Source organism: Mobula birostris, chromosome 23 (assembly GCF_030028105.1).
Source record: "Mobula birostris isolate sMobBir1 chromosome 23, sMobBir1.hap1, whole genome shotgun sequence".
Classification (NCBI taxonomy): Eukaryota; Metazoa; Chordata; class Chondrichthyes; order Myliobatiformes; family Myliobatidae; genus Mobula; species Mobula birostris.
This window is the reverse complement of record NC_092392.1, coordinates 8,558,786-8,574,774: the sequence shown is the minus strand read 5'-3', so window position 1 is coordinate 8,574,774 and position 15,989 is coordinate 8,558,786. Positions and strand designations below refer to the sequence as shown.

The 15,989-nt window shown below is 39.6% G+C and overlaps 1 protein-coding gene across 1 annotated transcript; it reads right to left on the bottom strand.

The window, feature by feature from the left end:
- Positions 1-3,865: 3,865 nt before the first annotated feature.
- On the bottom strand, positions 3,866-15,242 carry LOC140186978 (Golgi-associated RAB2 interactor protein 1A-like). Its single transcript, XM_072241843.1, has 4 exons — positions 15,054-15,242; positions 7,288-7,454; positions 5,781-5,919; positions 3,866-3,886 (listed from the first exon to the last, which is right to left on the bottom strand). Exons 1-4 carry the CDS (start codon positions 15,240-15,242, stop codon positions 3,866-3,868), a joined length of 516 nt encoding a protein of 171 aa, XP_072097944.1.
- Positions 15,243-15,989: the final 747 nt, after the last annotated feature.

Here is a 15,989-nt window from a genome sequence, read left to right as displayed (position 1 = left end):
TCCCGTTAGTATTCTTTTATTTAACGTCTGCTTACTTTTCCTGAGTAGTTTATTTATCCTGTCCAAAATTCTGCTGCTATCATTTAGCGCAACATCTTATCCACTCGCGGTTTCCGGCTTTTCCTCTTCTGCGTCCATGCCTTATTCATCCTATTTTGACAACTGCAAATACTAACCCATCTCAATTTTATCTGAAGAAATCTCCAAACAATTCTCAACAATTCATTTTCCATTTCATTTAATCAATGTTTTCTCAGGGGGGCTGTCTTAGAAAATTAGGAAATATGAGCATAATTGAGCTGTCCTATTGCTCAAGCGTGGTTTGCTAATCAATGAGATTATAGTAGTTCTGTAAGAATGTCAATTTCTCCTTCTGGTAAACAACATCCCCCCCCACCACCACCACCAGTTCCCCACTCTGGCAATTCACTTCTTCCCACCTGCCTATCACCTCTCCCTGGTCCCCTCCCCCGTTCTTTTCTCCTATGATCCACTCTCCTCTCCTATTAGATTCCTTCTTCTCCAGCCCTTTACCTTTCCTACCCACCTGACTTCACCTATCACCTGCTAGCTAGTCTCCTTTCCCTCCCCCCAACTTATTTATTCAGCCATCTCCTCCCTTCCCTCTCAGTCCTGAAGACTCCAAATGTTGACTGTTTTTTCCTTTCCATAGATGCTACCTGATCTGCTGAGTTTCTCCAGCATTTTGTGTGTGTGGTTTTGGGTTTTCAGCATCTGTAGATTTGTGTTTGTGATTGTCTACCTGATGCAATTTTTTCCCTATCCTACATATTTGGAGAAAGACTTCAAAGGAGTAAAATTCAGAAGGGCTTTTGTCTAATGTATGAATCATAAAAAACAGCAGGTAGGTCCAGTTAAGTAGCTAAGAAAGCAAATGGTATGTTGACTTTTATAGTGAGAGGGTTGGAATTTAAGAACAAGGAGGTTTTGTTACAGGTGTAAAAGTGTTAGTGAGACCACAGTTGGACCAACAGGCTCCTGGACAGCTTCTTCCACCAGGCCATCAGACTGATGAACTCAGTGGTTTAAGTGTACTCTATATTACATTGACTGTTCTATTTATTATAAATTACTATGATTGCACATTCAGATGGAGACATAACAAAGATTTTTACTCCTCATGTATGTGAAGGTTGTAAGAAATAAAGTCAATTCATTCATACTCTGCATAGTCCTGATGAAGCGTATTGGTCTGAAATGTTAACTGTTTATTCCCCTCTGTAGATGCTGCCTGGCCTGCTGAGTTCCTTCAGCATTTTGTGTGTGTTGCTTAACATTTCCAATAGCTGCTGAATCTCGTGTGTCTCTCCATAGTTTTGGTCACCTTATCGTAAAAGACCTGTTAGCATTAGAGGCAGTACAAAAGAGATATGCCAGGCTAATTCCTGGAATGATAGGTTTGTCCTGTTAGTAGAGGACAAGATTATACAAAATATCCAAAAATGGTGGTGTCCCCTTTTCTAATAGTAAGAAATCTTCATTCAAACCCTCTAGCAATAAAGACCAACTTGCATTCCCAACTCTCAACTTCACCTGCAAGTTAGATTTCAGTGACTTAGGTTCCTGGGGCATCAACACTTACCAATTTCTCACATTTAGAAAATGCCCAAGCGTTTATTTTTTTTTCCTACCAAAATGGATAACGTCATAGGAGTTTACCGAAGTGCTGACCTGTTGGAGGTATTTGACAAGTTCTTTTATTACACAGGTATTTCCTGGGCAACTTTCACTTTTTTCCTGCATCCTGTGCTGGAGCTGACTCATTAACATGAATGGTACGGTGCAGAAGTAGCGTTAATTGGTTTGGTTTCACTTGTGCAACATGTGACCTGAAAGAGCTTGATGGGGAAGTTTAGGAATTTTAGCATTTTCATTTGAGATTCAGGCATTGTTGGCTTGTCATACCAACATTTGATTATTTATTTCTTTTTAGAGAAACAGCATAAAATAGGCCCTTCTGGCCCTTGGAGCCACACTACACAGCAACCCACCAATTTAACCCTAGCCTAATCATGGGACAATTTACAATGACCAGTTAACCTACCAACAGGTATGTCATGGGACTGTGGGAGAAAACTAGAGCACCCGGAGAAAACTCACATAGGAAGGAGTGTACAAATCTGCTCACAGGTGATGCTGGAATTGAACTCCAAAGTCCCAATCTGTCATAACGTTGCACTAGCTGCTATGTTACCATGGCACCCTTGCCCATCTCTAATTGCCCTAGGGTTGGTAGTGGTCAGTTTTCCAAACTATTCCAGTACAAGGATTAGATCCAATAAAGAAAAAGGAATAACAATATTCCCTCATGTCAAGATGGTGTGTAACTATCTTGATAGGGGAAAGAATTAATTGTGGACTTCAGGATAGGGAAGTCAAAAGAATACACCTCTCCTCATTGAGGGATCAACAGTGGAAAGTGAGAGGAGTTTCGAGTTCCTTGGTATCAACATCTCTGAAGATCTAGCTGGGTCCAACATCTTGACAAAGAATTCATGACAGCAGCTATATTTCACGAGGAGACTTGGTATGTCACCAAAGACTCTAGCACATTTCTACAGATGTACCATGGAGAGCATTCTAACTTGTTGCATCACGATCTGGTATGGAGGGTTCACTACACAGGATCAAGAAAAGCTGCAGAAATTGGTAAACTCAGCCAGCTTCATCGTGCGCACTAGCCTCCCCTGCATCGAGGGCGTCTTCAAGAGGCATTGCCTCAAAAAGGCAGCATCCATCATTAAGAGCCCCCATCACCCAGGACATAGAAAATAGGTGCAGGAGTAGGCCATTCAGCCCTTCGAGCCTGAACCGCCATTCCGTATGATCAGGGCTGATCATCCAACTCAGAACCCTGTACCAGCCTTCCCTCCATACCCCCTGATCCCTTTAGCCACAAGGGCCATATCTAACTCCCTCTTAAATATAGCCAATGAACTGGCCTCAACTGTTTCCTGTGGCAGAGAATTCCACAGATTCACCACTCTCTGTGTGAAGAAGTTTTTCCTAATCTCAGTCCTAAAAGGCTTCCCCTTTATCCTCAAACTGTGACCCCTCGTTCTCGACTTCCCCAACATCGGGAACATCTTCCTGCATCTAACTTGTTCAATCCCTTTAGGATTTTATACGTTTCAATAAGATCCTCCCTCAATCTTCTAAATTTCAGAGAGTATAAGCCTAGTCGATCCAATCTTTCATCATATGAAAGTCCTGCCATCCCAGGAATCAATCTGGTGAACCTTCTTTGTACTCCCTCTATGGCAAGAATGTCTTTCCTCAGATTAGGGGACCAAAACTGCACACAATACTCCAGGTGTGGTCTCACCAAGGCCTTATACAACTGCAGTAGTACCTCCCTGCTCCTGTACTCGAATCCTCTTGCTATGAATGCCAGCATACCATTCGCCTTTTTCCACTGCCTGCTGTACCTGCATGCCCACTTTCAATGACTGGTGTATAATGACACCCAGGTCTCGTTGCACCTCCCCTTTTCCTAATTGGCCACCATTCGGATAATAATCTGTTTTCCTGTTTTTGCCACCAAAGTGGATAACCTCACATTTATCCACATTAAATTGCATCTGCCATGAATTTGCCCACTCACCTAACCTATCCAAGTCACCCTGCATCCTCTTAGCATCCTCCTCACAGCTAACACTGCCACCCAGCTTCGTGTCATCCGCAAACTTGGAGATGCTGCATTTAATTGCCTCATCCAAGTCATTAATATATATTGTAAACAGCTGGGGTCCCAGCACTGAGCCTTGCGGTACCCCACTAGTCACCGCCTGCCATTCTGAAAAGGTCCCTTTTATTCCCACTCTTTGCTTCCTCGTAACGCCTCTTAAACTATGATCTCTATTTCCTATAGGAATAAAGAGGATTAGGTTCATGGGAATAACACCACCTTCCAAGACACATTCAACCATAAATAAGAATGGGAATACATTTCCTCCTGCAAAGGGGGAGAAGATGGTGGCGCGACGGCAGCACGCGTGGCCACTTCGGTGGTGATGTCTGTTATCTGACATGCCTTCTTCTCGTTGCTACCATCAAGGTGGAGGTATAGGTGCCTATAGACACACACTCAACATTTCAGGAACAACAACAACTTCTCCACCATCAGCTTTCTGAATGGACAATGAGCCCATGAACACTACCTTACATTTTTACTTTCTTTTTGCAGTACCTATTTCATTTATTTTTTTCTTATTGTAATTTATAGTTTTTTTTATTATTAAGTATTACACTGTACTACTGCCGGAAAACAAATTTTACAACATATGCTAGAGGTATTAAACCTGATTCTGATTTTGATTTTGAACTTGGATTTAGTTTGCCTTTTACCAGTCCTGTATCTGCTTTGAATTGGAATCCGGTTTATTATCACTGTCGTATGTTGTGAAGTTTGCTGTCTTATGGCAGCAGTACAACGAAAGACATTTAAAAAAATTACTACAGGTTACAAAATAAATAAAATAGTGCAAAAGATAAATAACAAGGTAGGACAAGTAATGAAAATTTATTGCATTTCTGTGACATATTGTACTAGCCCTAGACATATTTGATGGGATTGTGTAGAAAGAGTTTTGCTGGGAATTTCTTTGCATGTTCTTGCATGTGGCAGTTGTAACTTCAGTGACATCCTGGATACAGTACATTAGCGCTGGCTGGATTTTCACGAAAGCTATGGGGACCCATCGTGGTGCCTTGAGGAAATTTGTATTGCACATTGAACAATGGCTGTGTCCTGATCTGGGAATGTTTGATGGGACATTTTGGAGTCATTTCTCAGCTCTCTGAGATAGCCTCTTCCTTGTCCAAAAACTATTTGATGGGTTTTTGTTAACAGCTATATTTTAATCTGATTTATGTGACATTTAACTGCATTTAGCCTATGTAAAGTGCAGACAACCTTATTCTCAAATCATATTATAGTGTAGGTTTATGTAAGTAAAAACAACGGAGGCCTTTTATGTTTAAGAAAAGCCATAACAACTCATTTATTGTACTCCAAACACTGAACACAAAGCACGGTAAAATACGTAGTTACATCATCATGTCAGACCAGCCTTTTAAAGTGAAACACCAACTCAATGTAGGTGGTTGTGAATTATGTACATTTCCACTGATTACATTACCCTACAATAGTAATATGGAATTGCTTGATAAATTAGGAAAAATTGTCTAATGCAGAAGTTGTTCAAGGAGGCAAAAAGTAATTCAATGGGTACATTCATGTTAAATATATATTTTAATATTAAACAAAACATGCTTTCCAGTAAAAAAGTAAATTCAGACTATCTCAGTCCAACAGCAATGAGGCTACTCAGCCTGGAGAGTGGCATCAATGTTGGTCTGTCACGTTCCCAGAGTCCAAAGTATGTGCGGTCTTCATCTTCTGCCTCAAAGGTGTTGGTCTCCCCTCCTCCTCCTCCTCCTCCTCCTCCTCCTTCTCCTCCTCCTCTTTCCCCTCCACCTCCTTCTCCTTCCTCCTCACCATTTTGTCGTTCAATCCCACTTTGCTTGGGTTTACATGGTGGGATATGTAGCGTCAAAACTTGATTATTTCTTTTCCAAACTCCTATTTTAGAATTTGATGTAGTGTTGCTCCTGATGGGAATGTTCTGGCAGGATTTCTGAGAACTAATGGTGGATGTTGAGGAGCTCCTTGAATCACACAAGGAGGTCTTGGGAAGATTGACATTGGGATCTTTGAATGTTGTAGAGAGTCCAACATGAAGTATGCAGATAAGTACTTCCCAGAGCTTAAAGACTTGGGGAGGGTGCTTGTCCTGGAGCTGGAGGTAATAGGTGCTTTGATTAGCCAGGGTCAGCTTTAAACAGCGACTGACATTCTTGTGTATGCTCAGTCTGACTAACTTCATGGGAAGCAGCCTTTCAAATCAAACAAAGACAAAAACAAATCAAGGATTCATCATAAAATCTTTCCTGATACTTTATTGTTGATATATTTTGAATATAGAGGTTTTTAAATAAATCTAACAGAAGGCTTGGCCCTCGGTGCATTATCACCAGATTAGAAGAGGAAATGAGGGAAATCAGGAGCCTCAGGGATAGTGCCTTAGGAGCACTTGGAGGATATCTTCATCACCTTTGGAATCTTGTTCAGTTTCCCCATGACTGAGAGCAAATGAATAATTTATTATCAATAGGGAGTGGCACTTTGATTCTTTATTCAGTGGACAAAATCAGACCATCGTGCAGAGAAAGAGCATATAATGAAAACTTTTTGTTACAACTGTCCATGTCTCTGACTGAGTGCCGTTTCAGATATATGGCGGCAATGCTGATAAAGACACTCTATTGTACCCTATACTCTTTGATTCTATCATTTAAACAGCTCTATCATTGGGTTCTGGGACAGGGCCACCGCCAATAAAAAGTACAGCATAAATGTTCTCCCTTTGATGGTACTGGATGATTTCTGAAAGTTATTTGTTAGATAATCTTAATTTTCATAGAGGTATTAACCTATTTGAAAGGGAAGTAAAAATTTGGACATTTAGAAATCGTTGCAGCTCCGCAATAGAGAATGTAATATCTCCAATTTTCCAAAAATATAGACTTTATTTGTTTCCTATTTTCATTTATTGCCTCCCCTCTTCATTTTTCATCTTAAAACTTATTACATCTTTAAGATAGATATATATGACTTTTGCACAGTACTGTATCTAATTGTTTAACAATATTAACAAAAACTTAAGACTTGCGAATATTGCTGTTTCAGGGCAAGTAGAGAGAGGATGGGGATTGATGTCTTTCCACTGTGTTCTTCAAGTCAAATCAAAATTAACCCACGTAGGAAATGGATGATATTAGAAAACAGCTTGCAGTACTGTGCAAATGTCTTGGGCACCTAGCTACTGTGTTTAAGAGAGGAGACATTTGAAGGAGAAGCAAGGGATATGTTTTTCCTACACAAAGGACGGTGAATATCTGGAATGAGCCACGCCAGAGCAGGTGGTGAGGGTAGACACAATTACAACATTTAAAAGACATTTGGACAGCATAGGTATAGAAGGATATTAACAAAATGTGGGCAAATGGGAGTAATATTGATTGGCATCAACAAGGTGGGCTGAAGGAAACTTGACCCTATGGCTTGGCAACCCTGGAACTATTTAGCATCTCTGTTCCTGCAAAGTTAGGACTGGAGCTTTGCTAATTCACAGAAATCTGTTCTGAGTAACCAACAGACATTAAAAGATCCAATTAGCAATTTAGAAAAGTTATCACTATTACCTGGTTATTTTCATGAATCCTTCTCCCTCTGTTCTCTTGGATTCATTGTCTCTGCTGGCAATGATCAAGATATTTGGAAGAGGTAACAATGGAACAGATGCAGTTACTCCCAAAGTCAGAAGTGTCGGGATGTTGTAGATGTCCACAAGGTTTCCACGTCTACTCACCTGCATATGAGTCAAATTTAAAATGGTCAAAATGTCACCTTTCTGGCAGAGCTTTCCCACCCCCCCCCATCTCTTTGTGCAGCATGTTCAAGCAGTTGAGAGAGATCTGTTAAGAGCTGCTGCAAACCCTGGTGAACCTCAAAAATAAATTGTCATTGAAACAGCATGAATGAGCAAATGAGCACCCAGAAATGACATTACACAATTATGATTTCTGAACTGGAAGCATCTTATAAATGTAACAATATTGGCATTTGAACACTAGTTGCAATTGGCATAGATTATTTGGATCCAACCACCATCACTAAAATGATATCTAGTCATTTACCACATTTGAAATCCAGGCACAGGCAAGCATAAACGCTAAGTCAATTTGCACAGCTCACTTAAGTTTGCTGATGACACTACTGTCGTTTTCAGAATCAGTTAACCTAGCATCAGCAGTTCAATGCAATACATAATATAGAAGTGAAAAGAAAATAATACAATAAAAATAATAATAAATAAATAGGTAAATCAATTACAGTGTACATATATTGAATAGATTAAAAACATGCAAAAACAAATATATATTTAAAAAAGTGAGGTAGTGTCCAAGGGTTCAACGTCCATTTAGGAATCGGATGGCAGAGGGGAAGAGGCTGTTCCTGAATCATTGAGTGTGTGCCTTCAGGCTTCTGTATTTCCAACCTGATGGTAACAGTGAGAAAAGGGCATGCCCTGGGTGCTGGAGGTCCTTAATAATGGACGTTGCCTTTCTGAGACACTGCTTCTTGAAGATGTCCTGGGTACTTTGTAGGCTAGTACCCAAGCTGAAGCTGACTAAATTTATGACCCTCTGCAGCTTCTTTCAGTCCTGTGCAGTAGCCACCCCATACCAGACAGTGATGCAGCCTGTCAGAATGCTCTCCACAGTACAATTATAGAAGTTTTTGAGTGTATTTGTTGACATGCCAAATCTCTTCAAACTCCTAATGAAGTATAGCTGCTGCCTTGCCTTCTTTATAACTACATCGATATGTTGGGACCAAGTTAGATCCTCAGAGATCTTGACACCCAGGAACATGAAACTGCTTACTGTCTCTGCTTCTGATCCCTCAATGAATCAAAGGTGTGATGAATCAGTATATAGGATGGAGATTAAAAATCTTGCCGAGTGGTAGCACAACAACCTCTCACTCAATATCAGCAAGTCCTTTTTTTTTAATTTTATTTTTATTTGGATAAGGAATTCACAAATATCATGTACTTTTTTCACACATATAACCTTTTGCATTTTTTATATGCATAAAACTATAATTATTTATACATTCTTAAGTACACATTGAGATGATATAAAAGGAAATTAGACACTTAAATAGATAATTATGTACTGTGGTAATTCTAATCTATTAGGCTAAGTAATGGTATTAGTTGTTAAGAAAAATAGTAATAATAGTTTCCATATAACTCTTCTGGACCATTTCCACTGGTCCAAAATGTGGTATGTAAGCCTATGTAACAACCATTGTAGGTGTTTATATCCTAATTTGTTCATGCTTGCTCCTGCCCGCAGACATAATTATCCAATCCGTATGTACTTATTTACTTAATTTTTTCATTTTTTATCCCTTTCCCAAATCTTTCCCTTTACTTGTGTTAATTCTCTATTTTCCAAAAGAAAACAAAAAAAAAGACATTTAGACTAGGGGTGCTTACGTTAGCAATATTACTGTGTTGATGAGAAGAGCAGTATAAATCATTAGGAGAGTCATCTAAAGTCTGCTCGCATTGGGGTTATATATTCAATCCATTTATTCCAGATTTGATAAAATTTTTCTTTTTGAATTCTCAGGGAGTAAGTCAACTTTTCCATTTTAAATATTTCCAAGACAATTTTGTACCAATCTTCTAATGTAGGTGGTATTGGATTTAGCCACTTTCTAGTGATTGATTTCTTACTTGCCGCTAAGAGGGCCTGCAGCAACTTTATATCTTCCTTCTGTTCAAGAAACAATACATGCCCCAAATAGAGCGTCTCAAAGTTCAGAGGTATCTGGGACCTAAGTACCTTAACTAATGTTCTATGAATACCTTCCCAAAATAGACTTAATTTAGGGCAATCCCAGAAAATATGAAAATGACTTGCCTCCTTGGAACCGCACTTTCTCCAACACGTCACGTTTGTATCTTTATATTTTTCCTGATATGGGGTCTTGAAGTATCTTATAATGTTTTTCCAACAATATTCTCTCCAAGTCAAAGAATTAGTTGAGGACCATTGAAAGCTGCAGATTTTCCCCCAAGCCTCCTCTGAAAGTACCAACCCCGCTTCTTTCTCCCACTTCTCTTTAATATACAGTGTATTTACATTTTTAGCATGGGAGAGTGCATTATATAATCCAGAAACTGATTTACTAGGTATTGAATTGCAAGCCGAATTCAGAACCTTGAAAAATTCTAATTCTACTGTTGATAGGTCTATATATCTACAACTCTGGTTAACATAGTTTCGTACTTGAAGGTACCTAAAAAAGTCATTGTGTTCTAGGCCATGTTTGTCCTGCAGGATTTGGAAACTTGTAATACTCTTTTATCTATAAATGAGAGGTAGGTTGTAAGACCTTTCTTTATCCATAGCTCAAATCTTTTATCTCCTCTGTTGGGAAGGAATTCGGTATCATATGCACACCATCTAAAGAGTTTTAACATGTTATTAATTCCACATGAATTAACCACCTTCTGCCATACTTTTAATGTAAGATTTATCCAACTGTTTTTAAATTTTTCCAACTGGGCCATCCTTTGTCTGCTATTGAGGCCTGTAGAGGAAAACTGTCAACTAATCCAAATTCTATTTCCTTCCATCTAGCCTTATATTCCCTATTACGCCAATATAACAGAGGGGTTATCTGTGAGGCATAAAAATAATTTCTCAGGCAAGAAAGAACCATACCTCCTCCTTCCTTCCCTAACTGTAAGGTGTTATATCGAATTCTAGGTTTCTTTCCTTGCCAAATGAAGCAGGAAATCCATTTGTCCCATTCCCTGAATTGATTATCATCCACCTCCACCGGTAAAGTACGGAAAAGATACAATAACCGAGGAAGAATATTCATTTTTATAGTATTTATCCTTGAATTTAAACTTAAAAAGGGGATAAGATTCCATCTATGCATATCTGCTTTTATCTCTGAGATTAATGGCCCATAATTTACCTGTGACAGTGTTGAAAGATCCTTCGGCAGGGCTATTCCTAAATATTTTAATGATTTAGCTTCCCACTTAAGATCGTATGTATCCTGCAATTTTTTGGATGGTGTATAATTTAGGGACATAACCTGCGTTTTCTTTACATTTATTTTATAACCTGATATTTTCCCAAAGTCATCCAACAGTGTAAACAATCCTATAAATGATTTTTCTGGTTCACTCAGATAGACCAAAACATCATCTGCGAATAACGCCACTTTCTGTTCAATCCCTGCCACCTTGATACCTTTTACAATTTCGCTCTGTCTTATTAGTTGGGCAAGCGCAATATCAGCGAGTCCAAGGAGATGAATAACTTCAGGAGGAGGAAATCTGTGGACACGAACCAATCCTCATCAGGGAGTCAGAGGTGGAGAAGATCAGCAACTTTCAATTCCTTGGTGGTATCATTTCAGAAGGTCTGTTATCATTTCAGCACGAAAGTGTCCATTATGAAGAAAGCAAGGCTGCACCTTTACTTTCTTAGAAGTTAGCAAAGATTCAGCATGCCATCTAGAATTTTGAGAAACTTAAGTGGATGTGTGGTGGACAGTATATTGACTGGTTGTATCATGGCCTGGTATAGAAATACCAATGCTTTTGTACAGAAAAACCTACAAAAAGTAATCTATATGGTGCAGTCCATCTCGAGTAAAGCCCTCCCACCGCCTCCCCAACCTACACGGAGTGCTGTTGCAGGAAAGCAGAATCCATCATAAAGGAGCCACCATTCAGGCCATGCCCTCCTCTCAGTGCTGCCATTAGGAAGAAGGTACAGGAGTCCCAAGACCCGCACCACAGATTCAGCAACAGTTATTACCTCTCAATCATCAGGCTGTTGAACCAGAGGGGATAACCTCACTCAATTTTATCACCACAGCACTGACATGTTCCCATAACATATGGACTCATTTTCAAGGACTCTTCATCTCATGTTCCAGATATTTGTTGCTTATTTATTATTATTAGTTTCTCTTTCTTTTTGTATTTACACAGTTTTGTTTTTTAGTACATTGGTTGTCCATCTTGTTGGGTGCAGTATTTCACTGATTCTATTGTGTTTCTTGTATTTACTGTAATCACCTGCAAGAAAACTAATCTCAGGGTTGTATATGATGATATATATGTACTTTGATAATAAATTTACTTTGAACTTTGATAGTCATTGAAGACTACTTTGTGATGTCATGAGGAAAACTGTTTCAAACCAGATCATGTTGTTGTGACATGATCAACATTGATGAGCTGGTGGACCATCCAGTGTTATCTCAAAGTGCTTTGTGAAACAAAGTACATTGAAACTGAAGTATCAGATCAATTAACTTAATTACAGTTACTTTGGATGACATTTAGTTGATAAAATAAAAAATTCCCTGGACATAATGTATATATAAATATGGTTTGTAACAAATATAATCCCCTTCCCTCACCATGGACCACTGACCTTCTGGCTGAGGAGGTACATTCCCTTCTGCTGGTGTACATGCCCAAGTTAAGCCTATTCTTGGTGATGAGTTAGGTCAGGGGTTCCCAACCTGGAGTCCATGGACCCCTTGCTTAATGGTATTGGTCCATGGCATTAAAAATACTGCGAACCCTTGAGCGAGGTGATCCAAATCATGCACTAACAAGTGTGCCAGCAGGGACAATGGAGAAATCGGGTTGCTTTCCATTGACAGCCATCACTGATCTGGGCTCTGCTCTCAGTAAGGACTTTGTGTGCTCTCTATCTGACCTCATGGGTGTCTGGTTTCCTCCCACATTCCAAAGAGGTATGGTTAGGATTACTGAATTGTGGACCTCCAAGTCATCTGTCACTTTCAGCTGATGCAGAACTAATCCTGCTTTTTACAAAAGGAGAATTTACATATCCGGACTTGTGCTTTATCTGCTATTGTGATTCCAAATCATAGTTCATGCCTATCATTCAGCCATTGCACATTCAGGCCCTGAGTCACTGCATTCTCTTTGCAAAAGTTTCCAGACATTATTTTCCAGAACTTCCCAATTACACAGAGTTCAGAAGACAACCTCTGCCTCACTTCACAAGCTCAAATCCCTTTAGGAAATATGATTTTGATGTGGAACTATAACTTATTGACTTGATTTAAAGTCTAACAAAAATTTAATGGATTTGGAATTGTTAATAATGTTAACTATAAAACTGCAAGATTATCATTAAAAGCATATCTTGGTCATTGCAAACACGAGGAAATCTGCAGATGCTGGAATTTCAGGCAACACACATAAAAGTTGCTGGTGAACGCAGCAGGCCAGGCAGCATCTCTAGGAAGAGGTACAGTCGAAGTTTCGGGCTGAGACCCTTCGTCAGGACTCTAGGTCATTGCTGATTTTTGGGAGTGAAAATGAAAATCTGACCAGACCCACCAACATGCTTAATACTTAGCTACCTATTTGGCTGGGAAATAGTAAGGGACATTGAACAAATAATGGTATTGCTAACAATATCCACAAACAAATCAGTGAATTTGCTATTATAGGAAACATGGATTATTGATCAAGGAGACATAAGATTCACTTCAACAAAGGCAGCCTGAAAATTTAAATACAAATGCTTGAATTTGATTAAAAGGTTGTTTATTGATATACAGCACGGAACAGGCCCGTCCAGCCCTTCGAGCCATGCTGTCCAGCGGTCCCCAATTTAACCTGCACCAGTAATGGTGATCACAGGGGATATTGATAATATTGAATTGTCATTGAATTCATGAATGAGCTTCTGGCAAGAAAATTGCCTGGGGCATCATGGTGGCATAGTGGTTAGTGTAATGCTTTACAGTACCAGCGACCTGGGTTCAATTCCCACTGCTGTTTGTACGTTCTCCCTGTGACTGCATGGTTTCCTCCCACAGTGTAAAGATGTACCAGTTAGTAGGTTAATTAGTCATTGTAAATTGTCCCCTGTTTTGGCTAGGATTAATTCCGAGGATTGCTGGGTGGTGTGGCTCGATGGGTCAGAAGCGCCTATTCTGCACTGTATCTCAATAAATGAATAAAGAGCTATATGCGACTCCAGAGCCTGTAATGTTATTTACACTTAACTTCCAACTATGATGCTCAAGCAAGCGGCTTCTTTCAAAGGGCATTGAGGAATGGAAATTAATGTTGTCTTTGAGAATGATGATCTGGCCACAAGTCCCTTCAAAGGATCGTGAAGACTGCTGAGAGGATCATCAGGATCTCTCTTCCACCCATCAGAGATATTTATCAGGACCCTTAGCATTGTCAGTGATCCCTTCCATCCATCCAACAATCTCTTGGAGGGGTGGGAATGTAAAGATATGTTTAGTGGTAAGGTCCCTTTGGAGATGGTGGAAGTTGCAGAGGATAATGTGTTAGATGTGGAGGCTGATAGCGTGGTAGGTAGGGACAAGCTGAATTATCACTATTGCGATGGCAAGAAAATGGGGTGAGTGTAGACGTACTGGGAATGCAGAAAGTATGGGTAAGAGCAGCATCAGCAGTAGAGAGAGGGAATCCCTGTTCTTTAAAGAAAGCAAACATCTCTGATCACAATTACGTTTTTGTAGGAGATAGGGTAGGAAGAGGTATAGTCCAGATAACTATGGGAATCAGTAGGTTTATAAAAGATGATGGTTGACAGTTTGTCTCCAGAGATGGAGACAGTGAGATAAGAAAACCGATGGAGGTATTAGAGGTAGTCCGTGAACTTAAAGGCAGGGTGGAAGTTAGAGGCAAAATTGATGAGCTCAGGAAGCAGCACCAATACAATCATCAATGTAGCAAAGGAAGAGTTGGGGAGCATAACTAGGGCAGACTTTGAACATAGTTGATGAAGAGGCAGGCATTGCTTGTGCCCATGTAAGTGCCCATGGCTGCCCAACAGGTTTGGAGAAGGTATGAGGAAATTTCACCTGATACCATAGATGTTACAAAGAATGCCTCAGGCTCCAAAACCCGATATATCTGAGACTTCCTATTTATTAATGTTATAATATTATACAACATAATTATAAGATATCTCCCTAAATTTATTATTAACCATGAATTTTATTACATAGTAATGTTAGAAGTTTGAATATTTAACTAGGTGACAGTAGCAACAACTTGATGGACAAACAATTTATTCAGGAGATTTTAGTTCAGTTTAGTTCATTATTCAGGACAGGGAAACAAATTATCTGTTCTTTTTTCAAAATAATGTTGTGGGATCTGTTTTAATGTGTACTGGATAGAACTAGTGGAATTTGGGTTGGAATCATTTTGAAAACACTGGACTATCTAATAGAGTGGTCTTTTCTCAGAAGTACTTAGGGTTGTCGGCCCAATTTTTATGCCAAACTTGACCATGAACTCAAAAACCATAATAGATTCTGGTCTTTGTACCTGTATAAAATCGCTTTCAAAGACAGCAGACTGAGGAAAGAGGTTATATTCCACAGATCGAAGGAGCTTGTGCAGAGATCCCCCCTCCACTCCAAGCTCTGCAAGGCTGGGTCCTGAATGTCCAGTGGCAAAATTGACAACTTTTGTACCTGTGAAGAAATCACCTCTATGTGAAGTTGACTGATCCATTTTCACTCTGCCCCCTTGCGATTCTCACACCAGTTCTGTTGTGCATCCAGTGGACAGTTTCCTTTTCAACTCTCCATCACTCCTGTAATTTACAGCTGATATTCACACACAGAAGGATTGAAGTTACTGGTATTAAACACTAATAGATCAGGATATATTCAACTGGGACAATACCAATTTATCATCAAATGTTACCCAGATCGGGTTAATTAATGAGATGACAGCAGCTGGACGTGTCATAATGGATGTCAGGGTGCATCACATTTCTATTGTGATTGTAGACCCATAGTGGAGTGGGAAAGCAGAAACACAACATATTTCATATGTCAGTTATCAGACGTATTCAGTTTTTATTGCTAGTTACCCCCTGGTCAAATCTTTGGTGGCTCAACTTTAAAAATGCCCTGGAGATGTGTTTCCTGCCACGGGCCACCGATGTGTCAAACCAATCTACTTTCCTTGGATCTCATACAGAAATACGTTTCTGATCAATCTGCCAAGCTGAACCATGCTAAACCTTTTTATTGTAACCTATAAAAATGACTACCTTCTTTGACCATCCTCCTTTCTCAGACATCATCCTTTCCTTAAGTATCCATACTGACCAATTTGTGTCTTTCCACACAGTTCCTGTCCTAATCAACCTGCTGAGCTCCCCTTGCAGATCACTCCAGATTTCAGTATTTGCAGATTCCTGTGACTCCAGTCTAATATCCATTGATACCTTAAGGCTATTGAAACTAGCCA